This window comes from Triturus cristatus, chromosome 3_1 (assembly GCF_964204655.1).
Source record: "Triturus cristatus chromosome 3_1, aTriCri1.1, whole genome shotgun sequence".
Lineage (NCBI taxonomy): Eukaryota > Metazoa > Chordata > Amphibia > Caudata > Salamandridae > Triturus > Triturus cristatus.
In genome coordinates this window covers 575,719,255-575,741,163 of record NC_140583.1, presented here as the reverse complement: position 1 = coordinate 575,741,163, position 21,909 = coordinate 575,719,255, and the positions used below count along the sequence as shown (strand labels likewise).

At 49.1% G+C, this 21,909-nt stretch overlaps 1 protein-coding gene across 2 annotated transcripts in view; it reads right to left on the bottom strand.

Moving 5' to 3' along the window:
• The window catches only part of CHD2 (chromodomain helicase DNA binding protein 2), a 1,941,047-nt gene that overhangs the window by 266,554 nt on the left and 1,652,584 nt on the right, over positions 1 to 21,909 (bottom strand). For both annotated transcript variants that reach the window (XM_085644496.1, XM_085644497.1), the window contains one exon: positions 17,806 to 17,984. In XM_085644496.1, the coding sequence (XP_085500622.1) occupies positions 17,806 to 17,984 (179 nt within the window). The remainder of the gene's footprint in view (positions 1 to 17,805; positions 17,985 to 21,909) is intronic.

Here is a 21,909-nt window from a genome sequence, read left to right as displayed (position 1 = left end):
CAAATTGACTATACTAAGTAGTCCCGCAGGACCAAACGGGCAAAATGCCTGTCCCTGCGGACCTGACTGTTCAAGCAGTAGTGTTTAGGAAACGTGTTCAGAGACACCCACATTGCTGCCTGATAGATGTCTAGGACTGGGACACCCCGAGCCAAAGCCGTGGTCGCAGCTTTCCCCCTGGTGGAAAGAGCTCAGCGGCAGGAGGGAACAATTGTGTCTGTGGTTGGCTGCAGCACTAGCTTGCTTACAGACCCTGAAAAGCTGTTAACAGGAGTAGAGAGGGGTACCATAAGTAGCCCCAAGTACATGGGATCATACTTCCAACACTAGAATCGGTGTGAGGTATGATTCTGACATGTTTTCTAGCAAACATGACTGGGTTCGGTGCAGCCACTGTATAGTTAGACATCTCGTAATAACTGATGTCCACTATATGTATTAGAATGGCTGACCACACTTACAAAGCCTGGAGAATCGGCTCTGGGGTAAGTAGGGGTGTCCTGCTTATGCACCCTCACACTTATAACTAAGCACCCTGCCTTCGGGACTGAAGACCTTGCTATAGGGGTGACTTGCAGTTTTTAAGAGCAGTGACCTCAGATATAAGGAAACTCATATATGTTGTGTGAGGTGCAGGCACCAACTCATACAGGCAGCAATGGCAGGCCTGTAGTCACAGTTTAAGTGGACACCAATGGGTGGCATAATACATGCTGCAGCCCATGGAAGACCCCTGGTGCACCTATGTCCTGCATACCTCAGTACCATATACTAGGGACTTACACAGTTACACCAGTAGCCAATTGTGGAGGTACCAAAGTACTTATGTCAATTTAAGGGAGAAAGCACAGTTGCTGGGGTCCTGATTAGCACGATCCCAGCAGACTAGGTCAAAAACACAGACACCAAGCAAAAAGTGGGGGTAACCATGAAAGCAGATATTACTTTCCTACACCGCTTAATCTCCATGCATGGAGGCGGAGAGTTGACAGGTTCGGGAGGAGAACCCTCCCCCGCTGCTGCAACAGAATATCCTTCCGAAGGGGCAGCCTGATCAGATGATCGATGCTCCTTTTCAGAAGCTATTGCTATCAGTCTCCTTTTCCAGTCCAGAGCCACAAGAATTGGTCGTTCTTGATCTTCTTGAGCAGCCTGGGCAGAAAAGGTATGGGTGGGAAAGCGTTCAACAGGCCTGAGCTCCACTCGAGACGAATAGAGTCGATGAGCGATAGCCGCCTTGGAAACTCCAGCACGCAAAACTGCTGACACTGTGTGTTCTCTTAGGAGGCGACGAGTTTTAACCAAGGCTCTCCCGACTGCAGAAAGAGATCTTGGCCACCTCCGATTGGAGATGCCATTAGTGATCCGTTAGGCATCGACGGCTCAGTTTGTCCACCCTGGCGTTCTGAGAACCTACCAGGTGTTCAACCACCAGGGTTATGCCCTGCTGTTCAAGCCATGTTAAGAGACATAGGGCCTTTTGACAACGAGTCAATGACCCACCCCGCCCTGTTTGTTGCAGTACCACATGGGGGTGGTGTTCTCCGTGAACATGAGAACCAACTTCCCCTTGACAGAGGGAAGGAATGTGTTCAATGCCATCTGGATTTCGCGAAGCTCCAACAAATTCATGTGGAGCCCCGACTCCACCAGAGACAAGTGTTCCCTGATCTCCACTTCTCCCAGATGGCTGCTCATCCGTCACCACTGTGGTTGGGGAAGGGAGAGGGGTCTGCCTCTGACCTAATTGCAGGTCTTTTGGAGTTCCCTCTGAGATCTGAACCATGTCGGAGAGAATCCTCTGATGCTGCGCCCACTGGAACTTCAGGTCCCACTGCAGAGCCTGCATACGCCATCTGGCATGATTTACCAACAGGATGCAGGAAGCCATGAGTCCTCCTCACCGAAATACAGGTTAGAGGCTGAACATCGAATCATAACCTGAATATCCTGGACTTGCTTCTTGGGAGGATTAACCCAAAACTGCACTGTGTTCAGAACAGCCCAGATGAAAGGGAGTGTCTGAAAAGGAGTCAGGTGTGACTTCGCCATGTTTATAGAGAACCCCAGCACATGCAAGAGGTCCACCGTAGTCCGATGGTGGGATACGACAGCCTGGGGAGAAGATGCCTTCAACCATCAGTCGTCGAGGAAGGGGGAAGACTGAAATCCCTAACCTGCGCAGATGAGCTGCAACCACAACCATCACCTGGGTGAATGCCCGAGGGGGTGCTGGTAAGGCCAAAAGGTAGTGCGGTGAAGTGAAAGTGCTTGAGGCCTACCTTGAACAGCAGGTAACGTCTGTGGCCCAGCAGGATGGGGATGTGAAAATACGCATTCTACAATTCCAGCACTACCATCCAGTCTTCTTGGTATAGGGCAGACAAGACAACATGAGCAATTTAAACTTCTCCTTTTTGAGGAAGAGATTGACGGTGTGAAGCTCTAAAATGGGCCACAACCCTTTAGCGGGATTAACAACACTGCCTACTTCTGAAACCGGAACCCTCTCTATATCCCCTTTGCCAGGAGAGCCGTAACTCCCTATTGTAGTAAAATTAAATGATCCTCCAGTAGCCGTTCTTGAAGTGGTGGAATAGGAGTAGGAAAAGAAAGCAAAGGCAGAGAATAGCCCTCCTAAATGATTTGAAGACCCACTTGTCCAATGTTATGGACGTCCAGTGGAGAAGGTGATGAAGGATTCTGCCTCCAACTGGAGTGGCATGGTCTTGCATAGTCAGACCAGGAGTGTTTGAAGGCTGTGCCTGCCAAGGACTGGGTGGCAGATGACTTTTGGCTTCCATTCTAACATCGGAATGAGTCGCATCCACGTTCTCGCACAACTTGGGAAGTCTGCACAGGGCGGTGGCTGAGGTACTGTTGACGCGGCTGAAAATCCCTTCCGTTGCCACTGAAGGGGTGAAAGCTTGACAGTAAACGCGGAGTTACTGAGAGGCCCAAGGATATGGCCGTAGCTCGAGAGTCCTTGAAGCGCTCCAAGGCCAAGTCCGCCTTCTCTCCTAAGAGACAAGATCCATCAAAAGGCACGGCATTCAAATTAGCCTGGACATCGCCAGAGAAGCCAGATGCTCTTAACAAGGCATGGTGCCATAAGGCCACTGTCGACGGAACCGCTCTGCCCAGTGAGTCAATCATATCAAGGTCACACCTAATGGTGAATTTTGCTGCATCTCGCCAGTCCTTCACTGCCTGAGAGAGTACAGCCCAGGCCTTCTCCAGACCTGTGGCAGCACTTGTACAACAGTCCCAAAGGGAGTGGAGAAACGGCCCACCAAGCTTGCGATATTTACCAACCACAATGCAAGGCTGGCATAAGAAAACATCTTCTTCCCAAGTGTTTCCAGCCTCTTGGATTTCCAGAGGGATGGAAGGGAATGACCAATGAGAAGTCAAGGCCTGAACCACCAAGCTCTCAGGGGTGGGATGTTGGCAGAGGAACTTTGGGTTGCCCGAAGTCAGGCGATGGCGGCGTGCAAATGTTCTATTCACAGGAGCCCCTGTGCTAGGCTTGGATCACGTGCCTAGTAGGACATCATTAAGTGCCTCGTTAAAGTGCAATAGAGGTTCGGAGGTGAAGACCGCAAGCTGAAAACCTTCTGTCAAGAAATTAGTCCTGTCCTGAACAGAGACAAACTCTAGTCAAAGCACCTCAGCTGCCCTCCTTACCACCATGGCATAAAAAGCCCCTTCCTCCGTAGCCACAGTTGGAGGAGATAGCATGCCAGTATCTGGGGATGTGTCCAGTCCACTGGCCTCCCCAAGTACCTCATGCCAGTCCATCTGTTCCACAGACACATCCTGGTGCTCTAAAGCGTCCATAGACCCTTCCCAGTCGCCTCCCATGCCTAAAAAGTCCTGAAAATGACCAGGCGATAATCTAGGACCTCTGGGTTCTGCCAGAGTCGGCATAGAGTGACGCCGATCCGACTCATCGGGGAAAAGGATGGGGCTGGCACCGCTGAAGGTTGCCAGCAGCACCGAAGGAATTGACTTCAGGTCCGCTGCCAGGAAAGGTCACGTTACTAAATAATCAAAAACATATAGATGACTATTTATTAGGCTACCAACTATTTAAGCAGACTAAGACCAAACTAACTAATAAGATGGTCTACATAATTTAATTAATCATTTTGCTCATTAATCTTCATTTTATTAATTCACAAGACAGATATCAATACACTTCACAATTACATAACATCTAGGCAAAGTTGAAACAACAAATAACGAATAACAATCATTTGAAAAATGTTTCCAGTCACGAACAAACAACAATAAGTAACCCACAACAACAATTTCAGAAGAACAAAGAAGGGTTACCAACCACCGGGGGTAAAGACATTTCTAGTAACAGAGGATATACACTTTTAGTACATTTTTTTCTCAGTCGCTATACATATTTCTATTGAAACTCTTCCCCTGATGGTAAATTATGCGAAAGCGTTTCGAATTCCAATTTATTTCGAGGGATTCTCCTCAGGGCTGTGACTGGATTCTGAAAAACCAATAAAGAAAAAAACATGTTTTGTTTAGCAAGCCTTTCCCCAACTTCTCATCTTCGTATAGCCACTCTTAAGTAAGAACAGCATATTATACCACATCCTGAAAATGCAGTGAAGCACCTCAGGGTTAAGCACCCCGGCCAGATGATTTGCAATTACTCAAATCTGGTGGTCCTGAGCCCAGGACCAGAGCCGGAGAGCCTCTCTGCAGAGACGTTGCAACTCTACTCCTCCCTGTTTTTGGTGAACCACATCGCGGTAGTGTTGTCTGTCAGGACCTGAACTGACTGACCGCGAGGGGAGGGAAGAAAGGCATTGCGAGCCAAATGCATCGCCCGCAATTTTAGAAGATTTATCTGAAGCAATCTTTCTTCTGGAGACCAAAGGCCCTTGATCTCCAGATCACCCAGAAGAGCACCCCACCCTAGAGTGGAGGCATCCATTATAAATTAGCCACCAGAGAAGAAGGTTGAAAAGGCTTCCCTTGAGACAGGTTGCCTGAAACACTCCACCATAACAGATCCGCCGCAGTGTCTCTGGAGATTCTGACCACCTTCCTGAGATCTTCGTTGTGTTGAAATCACTGTCTGTGGAGGCACCACTGGAGAGCCATCATATGCCAGTGTGCAAGGTTGAGTGCATGGTTGACCAACAGTATGTAGGAAATGAACAGACCAAGCAGGCATAAGACCTTCAGGGCTGGAACAGCTGCTCCCTCTTGAAACAAGGTAATCATAGCCTGGATGTCCCTATGAACAGATTGCTCTGAGAGGGCACCAGGTGAGATTTGGGTACATTATCGAAAAAAACCCAAGTCGAACAACAGCCGAGCAGTTATTTGCAGATGATGTAGCATCAACTCTGGCAAGTTCGCTTTGAGCAGCCAGTTGTCCAGATAGAGGAATACTGGAATCCTTGACCTTCTGAGATGAGCTGCAACCACCGCCATCACCTTTGTGAAGACCCGAGGTGCGTAAGTAAGGAAAAAGGAAGGACCGCAAACTGGTAGTGTTGAGATCCCACCGCAAAACCGAGATACTTCCGATGCGAATTCAGGATGGGAATGTGGAAATATGCATCCTGCAAATCGATCGACACCATCCAGTCTTCCTGTTGCATCGCCAGAAGAACCTGAGCTAGGGTCAGCATCCTGAACTTTTCCTGCTTGAGGTAAAAATTCAAGACCCTGAGGTCCAGGATTGGTCTCAACTGCCCGTCCATTCTGGAGATCAGGAAATATCGGGAGTAACACCCTGACCCCTTTCCTGCTCTAGAACCACCTCTATCCCACCTTTCTGTAACAAAGACAGAACCTCCTGCTGAAGAAACAAAAGATAGTCCTCTGAACACCAGCCCTGGCGAGGAGGGAAAACTCCTCGAAAGGGAGGGCGTACCAATTTTCTACAAGATTTAAAACCCAAAGATCTGAAGTAAAAGATTTCCAATTTTGTAGAAAGTTGGACACCCGGCCTCCTACGGGACCAACATGCTCCAAGATGGGGGATCCACCGCTGCTTCCCTGTGGATCCAGTAGGGAAAACAAGAGAAGAGGAGGAGGACTGCTGCCAGGCACCCCCCCTCCCCAGATGGCCTTTTCCATTCCCTCTATACGAATTGTAAAGGGGGTTCTGCTGCTGGCCCCGAAAAGAAGCCGCCTTCCCGAATTCACAAACTGCAGGCCTAAAGATCTTGCAGTAGCCCTGCTATTCTTGAAACTTTGCAGAGAAGAATCCGCCTTTGTCCCAAAGAGCCTGGAACCATTGAAAGGGAGATCAAGCTTGCACATCTGGAGAAAACCCCAAGCTTCTTAACCAGGCGTGCCTCCTTGTAGCCACCGAAGAGCCCATCACCCTGGCGACTGAGTCCGCTGTATCCAGACCCAACTGGATCACCTGATGGACTGCAGCCTGTGTATCAGTCAACACCTCCGGAAAGTGACCTCGAACTTCCTCAGGCAGCTTAGGAGCCACCTCTTTGGCTGTGTTCATCAAAGCGTGAATATATCTTCCCAAAAAGGATGTGGCATTTGTAAATTATACGGTCATGATTGCAGAAGAGAACACTTTTTTTGCTGACTGTTCCAGCTTTATGGAATCCCTATCCCCTGGGGTGGAGGGGAAGAATCCTGCCGACTGTTTGGATAAACATAAAGCCTGAACCACCAAGCTTTCCGGTGAAGGGTGAGAGGTTGAAAAGGACAGATCACCAGGATCAGCCTTATAGCGTCTTGCTACAGATCTGGATACTGCCGGGGCAGACATAGGCTTTTGCCACACTTCCAAAATCGGCTCAGTCAGAGCCACATTGAATGGGAGAAAAGGCTCTACAACTGAAGGAGGAGAGTGCAATACTTCAGTCCGAATGTAGGACCTGACCTCTGCCCTGGGTAACTGCATATCCAGAAGGTCAGTCACCTTCCTTTTAACAGTGTGATAGGGGCCACGTCCTGAGAAGGCATCGTCTTAGGGGAAGAAAGTTCCCACTCCAGGGAAGTGTCCAAACCCCTTGCCTCCTGTAGACCCTCGAAGTCATCTACTGAGTCAAGAATTTCCCCCTTCCTCAGCCATCTTCAGCTTTCCCTGGAACGCCTCTTCTTCCAGCAGTCTCTGAGCCTCCTCATGAGCGCACCTTTTTTTTTCGAATCGGCGGCGGCATGCGCAGCGCCGTTGACATTCGAATCGAAGGAGGTGCCTCATTAGCAGCCATCGGCGCCACACGAAGCCGGAACAGCATCGGCCCAAATCCAGAAGGCACCGGAGAAACTTACGGGATCGGCGTTGAGAATCTCGGTGCCGAGATATGCCATGACAAAGTCATTGGCATGAAGAGCACGAATTGTGCCTGGCCATATTGCTGGGGGATGGCCAAATTATAAGAGAGCGGACCAGCAGGGCCAGACGGCGCGCCAGATGGGTTAGCCACTTTGGCAAACATGCTAAACATCGCATTTAGAAAATGCGACGGATCCCCACCTGGACCCAGAAAAGGTGGGTATGGATCCGGAGCTGCCTGGTCTAGATCCAACTCAGGCCATGAGGAAGTTCGTGGCAGCGACACGGGGGACACCGGAGCTGGAGACATTGAAGGTGCTGGAGAAGCCTCCCAGGGTGTCAGCGAATCTCTTGGCGCTGGAGAATGGGCCGTAGTCGCTTGCGGAGAAGGAGAGGGAGAAGGTGAGATGACATCTTTACCATGACGCCGCTGGACCAGAGAAGTGACTTCGAAGAATTGCCTTCCGAAGAACGACGCCGGGACCCATGACAACACTTCTTTTAGTGCTTCTTTGATGACTTCGAGGTGTGCGGGGTCGTTGACTTCGACTTGGATCTCTTGCGGCCTCTCTTCTCCTTTCTCACCCGGGCCAGGAACAACTTCATCGCCCCCAAAAAACGTCCAGAATCATTTTTACAACTTAAGTCTAGGGTCAAAATTGAAGAACATATAACAGAAAACGTGTGTATCACTTCTCCTATAGCAGAAGCGTTTCACTGCTGAATCGGCCTGCGCCCTAAAAAGATGGGAGCCTACACAGCCTTTGAAAAACCTTTAAGTTCTTGTACATGCATGAAGCCGGAGTGACACTGAAGATGCCATGGCCTGGCCAACTGAATCAGTAGTATCCATGCCACATCTGATTATCAGCTTAGATGCCTGTTGTCCATCTCTAATCAAGTTTTTGACATCAGAACAGAGGCTATCCGGAAGCGATGGCAACAAAGTCTGCAAGGTATCCCACAGATCAAGGGGAAAACATCCCAGAACACAAGAAGTGTTGGTAGACCTTAAGGCAGAACTAGCAGAAGCACAGATGTGATTGCCACATGCATCTTGACTCCGAGAGTCCCAATTTAATGTAGTCTTAGGAGAAGAATCCATGAGAGGCAGTAGCCGCCTGAACTACCAGGCTATGCATGGGAGGATGTCTGAGGAGACAAACTGGATCTCCTGGACGAGGCAGATGTCAGCGCGATATAGCGCTGTCCACCGAGACACCTGAATCAGGCTTGGCTCAAGTACCTAACAATAAGTCAAACAGGGCTTCACTGTATGGAAGAACAGGCTCTTCCCCCGACTGACCTTGGAAAAGCACATCAATTAGAGGGTTGGTGGAATCCTCCACCGAAGATAGTGACAATGCCAACACTGCCTCCACTCTCCTCAACATGCCTGCAAAGGAGGAACCACTAAATACCGGCGATTACAGGGGCCACGTAAGCTACAACCCAGATATGTGGGTCCCTTTTCTATTTAAAATCATTCACCCATGACTCATTACAACTGGCAGAGGATTTATCCGTTCATCCAGTGTTGTGTGTCCCTACTGAAGCCCTATTGTGCCCAGACACGACCTGTTCCCTCACCATTAATTCATGTGGAATTTGAAGTACAAAGAATCCTTTATTCTAAGTGTGAGAATAGACGCTTATTTTACTTGATAGCTTGTAAAGGGTATGGTCTTAAAGAGTAGTCTTGGGAACCAACCAGTAATGTTCATGCCCCTTGCCTGTTTTGTTCCATGCATGCCCCTGACCTAGATAAACCACACCCTGTAGGGTGTTTCTTGCAGGGGGAAACGGTCATGACCCCGCATAACCTTATAAATGATGTCCCCCCCTAATACCCTCATGACTGATATTTTCCCATCATCATCATGACCAATGTTTTCCGAGCACCCTAATAACTGATGATCCCCCAGCACCCTCATGACTGCTGGTTCCCCAGAACCCGTAATTTTCTTTGCCCTCGAACCCCAGCAAATATTCCCCAAATCCTGTGAATCAATGGGTTAACTGTTCTCGCTGTTCCTAGGGACTTGGTGTGGTTTTCCATTAAATCCCTACAAGATTCCCACAGAATCCCATGAGCTAATGGCAAGCCTTGCTCTTGCTGTTACTGGGGCCTTGGTATTGTTTTCCATTATGCACGGTTGAGTAAAACATTAGTTTCCTGTTATTTGGTTTCGATCAACAAGTTGCACCTGCCCATTCTTTAAGGTCAAGGAGTGTACAAATACCTGTTTTCCCCAAGGTTCGAGAACCTTCCAGATGACCTGTGCCCTATATGATCTAGGTACATCCACTGAGCCTTCGAGAGGGTATGTAAATGCTGCCCAAACCCGAATCATGACTTGGCTTCGCTCTCTGTGGAACAAGCTTCACCCTCCCCCACTGAAGATTCAGCCTGAACCAAGAAGCGCTTCAGTCTCCTTCAAATTCATCCGAACTGGTAGTTTCTGTGGCCCCAGCTCCCTCCACGTCTTCCTCCTTGCTTCTTCATGCATCGCTACTCTGTACTCCCCGTGACTCCCTGAGTCAAAGTCTTGAGCTCTTCTGAGAACTTCAGCAAAGTGGAAGAACTAGGCTAATATTAGGTTAGTGCGCACTAAACCTCCTACAGTACGAGTTACTTACCTTCGGTAACGATGTATCTGGTAGAGACGATTCTAGCCGCAGATGCCTTCACGTAGAATTATCCCCAGGGGTGAGACTGGATCTGGAAACTTTTTTGCCACAGCATCCCTGCGCGCCAGGGGGCGGGGCGATACCGCGTGACTCCGCCTAGGCGTCGTACGCGTACGTGACGTCAGCGAGGTCACATAGGCCCCACCCCGGCGTGCCTACGTCAGTTTTCTTCTGAGAACTTTTCCACACCGCAACACGGAGCCACCAGGCAAACTGTGGAAGCAGGGGAATAGTGTGCGAAAGATTAGAAACAAAGAATGGAGACAAGCGACACAATAAGGAGCGGTGCAACACTGCAGCCGCCAAAGGCAGGGGTGGAATAAAGAACAGAGCAGAGCCCCGAGCAGCCACCCTGCCAGCATGTAACCGCCTTCCCTCCCCCTCCCCTGGAGACAGGGAACATATGTAAGGGCAGGACACCTGTAGCAGGCCTACAACCTCCACCCGTAAATAAGGAAGGGGAGCCAGAACAGACAGGACAACAACAACCCTCCAAGGCACCCCAGCACAGAGGCCAACCATCCTCCAAGGAACAAGGGCATGGCCAGGTGACCCCCAGACAGAGGACGGCAGAGGGGCAGGGACCCCCAGCAGCAAGAGGAAGGGAGGGAGGGCCGCGATTGAAGGTAAAACCCCCCCAAACCTGGAGCAGCCCGAGTAGCGGGGCACAGGAGCACCATAACCCCATCCTCCAGAGAACCAAGGGCAGGAAGGAACAGCAACAAGACGGAGCAACCCGCCAAGAGCAAAGGAATGCACTCACAAGAGACACAGCCCCCCACCAGGAGGTGAGTGCCGAGACCAACCCACGGGTCCTCGCAGAACAGGGAGGAAGGGTGGGCCGTGAAGGAATCTGCGGCTAGAATCGTCTCTACCAGATACATCGTTACCGAAGGTAAGTAACTCGTACATCTGACTACTAGCCGCAGATTCCTTCACGTAGAATAGATACCCTAGCAATACCCACGGGGAAGGAGGGTCTGCGAAAAGACCCCCCAGCCATAACAGGACAGAGGGTCACACAGGGGACCAGACCTGCGGACTGAGCAATAACCCGGCCCCTCCCAGGCAAGAGGAGCCCCCCCACAAGCAGAACACCACCGAACCCAGAGGGATGGGGGAAGAAGAAAAAAAAAGGAGGGGTGGGGCCCGCACACTCACGATAGAGGAACCAAGGGCCGGGCCAGAGAGGCCGAAGTACCCAACACCCCTTCAAGGCAATAAGCTTCCCTCCAAAGCCAGGGGAGAGCCCAGAGGGCCCAGGGAAACGAGGGAAAAGAAGGCTAAGCCACACCAGATGGAAGGCAACAGGCCAACCAGAGCGGCGCTAACAGACAAGCCGCCAGGTTAGAAAAAACAGCCCAGGGCCCCAGGAAGACCGAGTGGGCAACACCTGACAAGGGAGGGCACAGAATGATCCCAAGCAGGGAGTAGAGGAAAGGGCCGAACACACCCCCACGAGGGGCCAAAGGGCCACCAGAACTCCCCAGCAGAGCGCAAGCTGTATAACAGCTACCACTACCCCACACAGGGTACGTTAAGTCCCAAGACATGGAAGAACTTCCGCAACAGAGGGGAAAAAAAAGAGCCACAGGAAAAACACCCCGCGACCAGCTTGACAATCAGCCCAAAGAAAAACAGAAGGCCTAATCTGTGGGCCAAGTCTGCGTAACAGTTCGAGCAAGAAACACAGCGAACAAGGGCCGTCCAGCAGCCAACATTGCTAAAGTCCCCACAAGGAGGACTCAATGGCCAGAAAACACACGCCACAGCAAGAGCGACCGTCCCAAGAAGGACCAGAACCAGCTCAACTCCTTAATCACTGAGGAGGAGGAGGAGCAGGAGTATAAGGGGGAAGAGGAGGACGGAGCCCCGCCAGGAACCTTTGGATGGCGGAGTCAGCTGGGTCATGGAACAACAGGCTACCATCAAACGGGAGATCAATGAGCCGTTCCCGAATATTTTTGGGGAAGACGCCGTCCCGAAGCCAAGCATGGTGACGGAGAGCGACGGAGGAAGCCATGGCCCGGCCCAGCACCTCCGAGATGTCCAGAGAGTGAAGGATAAACGCCGCTAGCTCCCGGCCATCCAACGCATGACGCCATAAGTCCGCCTGAACAGTCTCCTGAGAAGCTGCGGACCCCAAAGACTCAACCAAGTCCCACAGACAAGAGGAGGCCCTAGCCAGGACACACAAGGTGTTCAGGGCCCGCAGGGCCGCGCTGGTCGAGGCAAACATGTTGTGCCCCCAAGAGTCTAGCCAGCGGGCCTCCCGGGAGGGCGGAGTCAACAGCGGTGGCAGGGAGGGAAAGGCAGTCCGCAAAAGAGGACTGGCGGCAGAGGGAGAGACAGCAGGGTCACGCGGTGCCGGAAGGAGCCGATGTAAAAGGTGCTGAGGCACCGGATCCCCTGAGGAAGCCCCCAAGCCCCCGTCAGGGACGAAAGGAGCGAACCCTCAAAGGGAAGCAAGATATCCCTACCACCAGAGCCCTGGTGGAGAAGCTCCAAGAGATGATCAGTCGGAAAATGAGCAATCGGGTCACCCATGCGCAGAATATCCACCGCCGTGGACACCGCGTGAGCAAAGGCCGCACCCGCCTCTGTAGGGCCCCGCGGCGGAGAAAGCAGCTCCTCTGTGGGCGACAACAGACTAAGGCAGCCGTCCCACAAGCCAAGCGGAACGGGCAGGGGCCAGACCTGGAAGGTAGGAGGAGCCGAGGAATGGGGGACCTGCCGCTCCTCCGTCGAACACCGCGGCCTCAGAAACGGCAGGGAGCCGGTGAGGAGGACACCAATATGCAGGCAGCCTCCGGAGAATAGGGAGCGTCCGAAGACGAATCCGCAACTCGACGCCTGTCAGGAGCCGTAGAGTCCGCCACCTGAAGCAGAGCGTAAACGCCAGCCTGCGTCGAAGGAGACGCTGATTAGGGCTCCTCGAAGTCACACTGTGCCGGAGTCGCAGTGGACAGGGGGCGGCATCGGAATGGCACGACTCAAGGGCTCGGTAGGCCTGCCATAAGGGGGACTCACACACATTGCAATATAATTTGCCTCAAATTTCCCCGGGACCACCCTATTATTGCTCTGTAAAATTGTGTCAAGTACAACCCCTTTACAACTTGACACAAAGTGGTAGTGCTGGCTATCAATAACAGGCTTCTCAGGGAGTTAGTGTGGGTGCTGAAGCTCAGAACTCAACAATCACCCAGCAGTGAAATAACAGACTGTTCAACCCAGTGCTTTATGTTAGTATAGAAAACTTCTTTGATCTACACACTTAAACAATAATACTGCTTCCACGTAGTCCATTCTCCAAAACTTTAGCATATCTCATGGTCATGTATCAAGGCTCAGGGGTAAATAATCCTTTAGTTCAGTGTGCAGTGCTCAGTTACTCAATGAGTAATTTACAACACAGTCACACCAGAGCGGCTGTCAGACTCCTTCCATCTCTCAGCAGGCAGGTTGGCTTTCCAGGCACTAGATCAAAAGGAAAACAGCTTTTCTATCAAAGCAAGACTTCAGGTGATGTTGTGGAAGTACCCACAAAAGAGGCAAAAGCAGTATGAACTTTCTGCACCAGGCTATCAACAGCCATACCTAACTGAGCAGTGATCAGGGAACAGAAAAGGCTGGCCTCTTCTAAAGGGGTCGCTTTCACATTAACCACAAAGACTGCACTACAACCCTTCCGCTCCACCATCTACCAAATGACAGTGCTACAGGAAGACTAATCAACAGCTCTTCTCAGCAAATTACCTAACTAAATTTCAAAATGAGCTGTGTCTTCTTTCTTCTTGGTCCCCAGTTCAGTTTCAGGACCTTCTCACTCCAGAACTAGAAATTTCATCAATGTACTGCTACTCTCTGGGAAAACAACCTCATCCCCGTCTTGTTCATAGGAACAGGCCAGGGGCTTACAAAATGGAACCCAAAGGTCTCCGTTCTACTGCATAGAGTGTATATATGGCTCTGCCATATATACAATGCATGTGCCATATGGGTCACATAAACAAACACACACAAAATACACTTGGGATGTTAGCTCTAGGGTCCATGTTAGTTAATAGAAGCAAAGCATTACATGAGTGGGCCAGTAGGCCTCCACTCCAGTGACACAAATAGAAAGGCCTGGTCACCATTATGGATTACAAAACCCTATATGCTGCCACCACTCACATGCTTAACCCATGACAGAAATAGTTGTTCAAATCTTTCGTAGTCCATACAAACTCTCTTTTTGTTCCAAGATTATTTATGGTTAAGTGACCTCATAAGACTTTCAACATGTTTCAGCCTTTTCTGAGATTTCCAGGTGTTGCAGTGACTATGTTGTAACATTACAAGGTACCATCACACAGAGGCCTTGCTGGTACCATTACACATAGGTTTTGTTGCTAATATCTTGTGAGTAATTATTCATTGATGGAACACGATTATATCAGGATGCAATGGTATGCTGATTTTAACTTTTCAGGTCCTTGTAATCGTCCCGAGTGATTTGCCAAATTAAACAGTTTTGAAAACGACTTATTGGCCTCAATCCTATAAAAACTTCTGATGAGTAGATAGATGAAATTATATGCTCAAGGAGTTGTTTTAAAGATGAGTTTGAGGATTTCTTTGAATAATCAATGATACAATAAGTGAGTGTTACATATTAAATTCTTATGGAATATAATGTTACACATTTACCACACTGTATGGAGAATTGGTTCAGCAGTGGTGTATATAGTATTCATCCCTACGCATTTGCAGTATTTATCCTTATGAGAGTTTTTTTGTCCAGTATACACTTTTTCGCAGCTCTCTCGGGGGGTTCCCTAAGTCATATCATAAAAATAATCTACAGCAAGACAAAACAAGCATTGGCATAGCCAATAGGTCTTGCCTTTGGGACCTTTTAAGTGTTTTGTCACATCTGCTGCTTAATCGGTCACACACAAATTTAGCAGCGTCAGTAAGAGTGCTTGGTAAGTGAGAAGTGTTAGAAGCAGCTGCTTTGAGAGGCCCCAATTCTTCCGTACCTGCTGTGTGTGACCAGCTAGTCAGGTGACCAATATGTTCCCAACTCTAACCAGTCCTTCTCAATCCAAGGCAAAGCTCGTGCCAGCCTAGTTGTGCAGGGTGCTGCACAAGAGTAAAGTATGAAAGAGCAGTAAATCCCAATCTAGCCAGAGGAGTCCTGCCAACTAGTGCACCACACCCCAAAACATTACCGCAACCACTGCTCTACTAGTTGCCCCGGACCGCAGCCTTTTGAGTTTGTCATTTCTGTATAGCTCATCGCTGACCCAGTAAAGGGCTTCGTGGCGCTAGCGTGAAATGAGAAAACGCCTTTTCAGAAAGGGCAAACCCTGTCCTGCAGATGATGAAATAGGGGCAAATTACTTGTATCGCATAATAACAATTTCTTTTTTATAAAGACAAGAAATGTATTTGTATATCAATGATTAAAGACTGTGGTGGACCTCAGTGGCACACCTGTGTGTTATGTGACCCGAAGACCCCTCTGCGTCACACGGTTGTTCAGTGAATGAATGTTCTTGCCATGTTTCTTTCAGCGTGTGAAGTAACCGCGGCTCTTTCCCCACAGCACAGCCAGTAACTCCCCCGTGAGCACCCCCAGCAGCTCCCCTGCAGTCCGGAAACGGTTGCTTCCCGCCTCCAACCCCCCCCCGACTCCGAGATCATGGTGGAGAAGGAATCGGACAGCTCCTTGGAGAGGGCCCTGGGTTCCCAGACTTCGAGCATCCCCCTCAACAACCCGCTGAGTGGGCGCAGCTTCATGTAGAACAACAAGGTGGGTGCTGGGGTGTCTGGAGCGCAGGGAGGGGGAGGGGATTGTGTGGTTCAAGGAGGGGACTGCAGGGTTTGGAGTGTGGGGGAGGGCATTTGTGGGCATCACAGTGAGGAGGGAAAGGATTGTGTTGTGAGGCCGAGTGGTCTGGAGGGTGGGGGTGAGGAAGGCATCAGTGGGAATTACCTCTAAACTTGGGGTGGAGGGGGCATGCGAAGTGATCACAGAAGATCAAAGTGAGCACCGAATTGTCTGGAGGGTGGGGGCAGACAGGGATGGACATCACAGTGCACACGTAGTGAGAGAGTAGAGTACATTAGGGTGCACGTGCCGGGTGGGGCAGGCAGGGGATCAGTGCAAATTAAGGTCCGGTAGAGGCAACCTAAGCGTGGGGTGCCCAAGGGATCAGTGCAATGTGTGAAGGTGGGGGTGAGAGGCAGGGGCATCCAGAGGGAGGGGTAGCCAAGGGATCAGTGCAGTATGTGAAGGTGGGGGGTCTGAAGGACAGGCTGGCCAGCGCATCAGGGTGAGTGAGGGAGGGAGGTTGGTCCTAGGCGAGTACCAGCAGGGAATCAATGAGTGTAAGGTGAAGATGTGATGTAAGGTGGAAGGGATGAGTGAGTGTCAGTGTGTGGAAAGGGTGGGTCTGCAGGGTGTGCTGAAAGAAGGGGTGCATAGCTGTTATGGTGGGGTGCTTCTAGGTAATAAAAGGAGGATGGCAAAGAACGAGTCTGCACTGTAACAAGAGGCCCTATGTTAGCTAGGTTGTTTACTGCATGTTAGATGCATAGGTGATCAGTTCTTATAGCTTTGTATTACCCACGTGTTTTTGCTGAGCGCGAGGCCTGAGTTTATTTGTTTCTGCTGCAATCATTTGATTTTCTATAACCCGCAATAAAATCGAGTACATTGGTGCTCATTCCAATAAGGCCTATATTGGAGATAAGGGTGCAAAAGGATGATTAGGCCCAATAGGAATTAAAAGTACTACAAAAATTCAGCACCTTCTTACCATAAAAAATTCCGCACATTGACATTGTGGCTTAGAATGCGGCAAATATGATATTACTGTGCCATTCCAGTTGTAAAACCTGGAATAGTGAGGTAATAATCTATCTTCATATGTGCTGAATTCCCTGCCAAAATAACAAGCCACTCAGAATAAAGGCCATTGAATTAAATCACTTGTGACTAGACGAAAACAAGCGTGGGCGCGTGGCGGCAAAAGTGAAAGCAGCTGCAACATCCCGCGAGTGGTGCGCGCGCGGCCAAGTGGCGGCAAAAGTGAAAGCAGCTGCAGCGTCCAGCGAGTGGTGCGCGCGCGCTCATGTGAAATCTGACACAAAACAGATGGCACACTGCTCGCCGCTGCTCGCAACTGCAAGCCGTAGGCCTTTTCACACGCACGAGCATGTGAAAAGTCCAGAGCGATTCCAAGAAGTCGTTTTCCTAGTGCAGCGCATGCGCGCTGCGCTACGCTTGACCTAACCAAGAGGTTGTTATCCTAGAGCAGCGCATGCGCGTTGCGCTAGGCTCGACCTAAAAAGCACTGCTGATTAAAATGAAACATTCGTAAGATACCCTCATGCCACATGCAAAAGAAAGTCAAGGTCTGGTGTCATGAGGAATTAATGAACTTTGAACAGAATTAAATTATAACAAACTTAGCATGGGTAAAGTATGAGCCAAACAAAATGTTCTAATGTACAAAATACTCTACCCATTCCCAGAGACATTTTGGCACAGTTACATCGCCTTTTATTATCATTAAAAGAGCACCAGAAGACCAAAGTCTGGTGCATAACACATTAGCTTTTTCCATTACAAAAGAAAATGACTACTAAAATAGAAATGGGGGTTAAAGCAGGGCCGTTTTGGTCTTACAGAGCCCACAGAAAGATAAACTATTCATATTTAGTCAACAATACATAATTTTAACGATAAATTAGGATAGTATGACTGAGAACACAGAGCAGTTCACGATGGAAGAGCTGACAAGCTTCAATATTTTAGTACTGCATACCTTCTCCATATTTTAACATGCTCTTGATCTGAATAGGCTTTAAGACATTCAGAAATGCGGTCTCCAATTTTTAACAAGCAAGTACGCGTGTGCTCCAGCTGATCCTGCACTGTCATTCCTTTGTCTGGCTTATCCAGTTGTTTCAGTGCTCTTTTAACCGGTCTCATTTTCTCTTTGCACTACAAGGTTTAACAAAAAGAATTATGGAAATGCAACCTGAAACAAAGCAAACTTAAAACAGATTCAAAATATTTACTAAAACACATCAATTTACTTTCAGTTTTATAAGCTACTGAAAAAATAAAGCTGTTAGCATTACTTTCGGACGTTGGTCCTATACCACAGTAAAAAAGACTTAAACGTTTTCACAAACCAGTACACTATCTTAAAGCAGAAGGTCACTGTGGCAAGCTTACAATATCATTAGGATAGGCTCAGTAAAAAAAAAAGTGGCACGAAACAAAAACAGAACCAGAGTCTGTACACCAATATTCATCTATAATTAATAATGTCCTTGATGTATAACTTTCAGGTTTGCTTATTGGACAGTTCTTGCCTATTAAATATTCCAAAAGACTAATCTAAAAATTCTGATGCTGAAATAGCAAGCACTGATTCCCGAACAAGAAACTTCTTCTAGATTTACATATTTAGTATAAAGCTTTTCTTCAACCTTTGGTGGATGTCGGCAGAGGCAAAGCAGGAGTATGACATCCACCATAAGTCCACAACGCCCCAATAAGTGACCACCATTTTAGATTCTTTCTTTTCCATATTTGCTCTCCACTACCCTCCCTTCATTTGCGAGCTAGGAGTTTTTCATGTAAAATTTGAAGATATTTAAGATGTAAAACATTAACTACGGGAGAGAAACTGGTTTCTCTTGCAGTGTGAGGTCAGTACGGAATAAGCAGAGATGCTACTCATCCGGTGGAGGGACGTTTAAGAAGGGGACGGATGTGAACACTTATTTAAGTGTGGATTGCCCTACTAAATGTTGATATCACACAAAATAAGCAGGTTACTTACCTTTGGTTATGCTCTCTCTGGTGGATGCTCTAGCTAACCTCAGATTCCAGACCTTGTGACCACCTCCAGGTATCTGAGTGGATCCGGAGAATTTTCTTCAGCGATCCCTCATGCGGCGGCAGGTGGCGTCAGACCTGTGCGACCACGGATCTGACGTCAGGGCCCCTACATAGTCCCTCAGTGCGCTGATGTCAGTTGGCGCGGTCGGACGTGTAGCCTTAGTAATCAGATTGTGCCAGTGTGTCTCTTAGGTGGAATCTGATTAGCGTAGACTACAAGTGTGCATTCAACAGAACAGGAAGGAGGGTGAGTCTGAACATGCATCAGACTGGATCTAGAATTCAATAGTACCTCAGCTCCGTCAGGTGGCATCGTGCGGTTCCGCACTGAAGCAGTTGCGCTCAGGTAAGGATGTGAGGAGTCTAAAGAAGTGCCACCCCTCTGAGCTGACGTCAGTTGCTTTTGAGGACCCAGACCCAGAGCCTCAAGGGCGAATTGGTCATGAGAAATATAAAGATTCCTAGATTTGGGATCTTATTAATGGATAGAGTCCAATCACAGAACGGGAAGGAAGGAAGGGTCGATGAGGAATCTGTAGGCTAGATAGCAGAAAGAGCATTATTGAAGGTAAGTACCTTGCACTTCTGATAGAGATTTTGATCCATTGATTCCTCATCTTTTGAATAGATACCAAAGCAGTACCTATAGAGGGGGGCCTGTGGATGGACTCAAACCAAAAAGTTCTGCAGGACTGACTGGACAAAATGTCCCTCTCGGCGAACCTTACTGTCCAAACAATAGCGCTTCATGAATGTATGTTGGGATGCCCATGTAACCGTTTAGCCTATGTCTAGGACAGGGGCTCAGCATACTAACGCAGTGATAGCAGCTTTGGAACTGGAAGAATGAGCAAGCAGTTCTTCTAGAAGCCCCTCCGGGGTTGGTATTGCTGGGGTATCTATTCAAAAGTTAAGAAATCTATAACTAATTGTCTCTTTCAGATGAACAAGTTACTTACCTTCGGTAATGATATATCTGTAAGAGACATAGATTAGTTATAGATACCTTACCGCCCCACCCATCCTCCCCGTTCTGCGAACTGACTTCTAGGGTCAGGGAATCCCTTTCAGGGCCCTAGTTTGGTGCACCTTTCGTCAGTATCTTGCATTGCTCTACACTTCTGGCTTGGAATGTTGTGTAAAAGAACTGACGTCAGCGTGCCAGGGCCAATTCTAAGTAGCTAATGCAACCTCATCCCAGTGACCACGACGCCAACGACTAACACGGAGCGGACCGACCCCACCTTTCGACACACATGGGTACAGCTGACGAAAATGTTTTCCTGATCCAGTCTGACGCCTGGAGGTCATTCAAAAGGTAAGGAATCTATATCTAATTTATGTCTCTTACAGATATATCGTTACCGAAGGTAAGTAACTTGTTCAATTAGTTTCCTTCCTTTCCCTTTGTCATGCCGCAGTGGGACCTTAACTTGGTCCTTATGTTAAGTTGTGCACTCCATTTGAGTCGCTTTACAGCTTCCCTATAAAGCATCTTACACTCAAGATGGTGTTCCTTGTCACCATTACATTGGTGTAGCAGATAAGTGAGCTTCAAACTCTGTGTCAAACCGCCTTACACCACATTCTTCCCAGACAAACTGGTTCTGTGGACTTGAGCATTCTCCTTACCAAAAGTTGTGATGCCATTCCACATACAGTTGTTGTCGAGGGGCACATGGCTGCCAAGATGACATCAAACACCTCTGGATGACGGTCCAAGGTGTTCTGCTGCCGCCACTCAATCTCCAAACATAAAGGTGAAGTGCAAAGGCCTGGATGCAGATCTCTGCACTGCTGCTGCAACTACAGTTCCTCCCAGAGAAGCAGCCTGAAAGGAGGACAGATGCGCAAGCCCAGATGTTATGGATACCATACTTTCTGTACCCAGTCTAGAGTCACTAATCCTGATCTTATTGAGAACTTGAGGCAGGAATGGTATGGGGAAAGGCATACAGGAGGCCTGTGTTCCACTCGAGGTGGAATGAGTCTCCAAGCAAGAGACGCCAATGCGCGGAAGTGCTGACATTGCGTGTTCTCAGCAGCCGAGAGCAGATCGAGCCAAGGTGCCCTCATTCGCGGAAGAGACCTTGCACCACCTCCAGGAGAAACTGCTACTTGCTTTCCAATAGGAGCTTTTCTGCCCTGACATTCAACGATCCCACGAGGTGGTTCACCACCAGGAAAATTAGTTAGTGGTCCAGCTGCTTTCAGAGGTAGAAGACCTCCTGCCACAGAGTCCCTTACCCCACCTGCCCTATCTGTTGCAGTACGACATGGTGCTCATGTTGTCTGGGAGCACCTGCACCAGCCTCCCTTTGATGGATGGAAGTCTTTCAGTGCCAAGAGGATGGCCTCAGCTCCAGAATGTTGCTATGGAGCCCAGACTCCACTGGAGACGAAAGGCCTCTGATCTCTCCTAGGTGGCCACCCAAACCCAAAAGTGATGTATCGTCCACCACTGTCAGCTCTGAGTTGGGTAGAGAAAGGGGTCTGCCACAGACCCGGTCTTGGTCCAGTAACCACCGCTGCAGGTCTTTTGCAGTCTCCGTCAAGATCTGGACATAATCAGAGGTCTTCATAATGTTAGGCCCACTGAGACTTCAGGTCCCCCTGCAGAGCCCGCATATGCCATCTGGAGTGCTCGACCAGCAGGATACAGGAAACCATCAATACCAGCAGCCTCAGAGTCGATCTCACTGAGGACCAAGGCTTAAAGATTGGGATCAGAGCCTGAAAGTCCTGGACTCTCTTTCTCAAGGGAAAGGTAGGAAACTGAACTGTATCCAGAAGGGTTCTGAAGTGGGGGAGTGTTTGAGGAGTCAGGTGTGATTTTGGCACGTTGATACTGATAGGTTTGCCATAGTCTGGGGTTAGTTGAAGACTGCCTGGGCGGAGCCAGACTTCAACAGCCAGTCATCGAGGTAGTGGAAGACTGGCACCTTAACTTCTGAAGGTGTGCTACTACCATTGCCATCACTTTCGTGATCACCGAGGGGAACTGGTGAGACCAAAG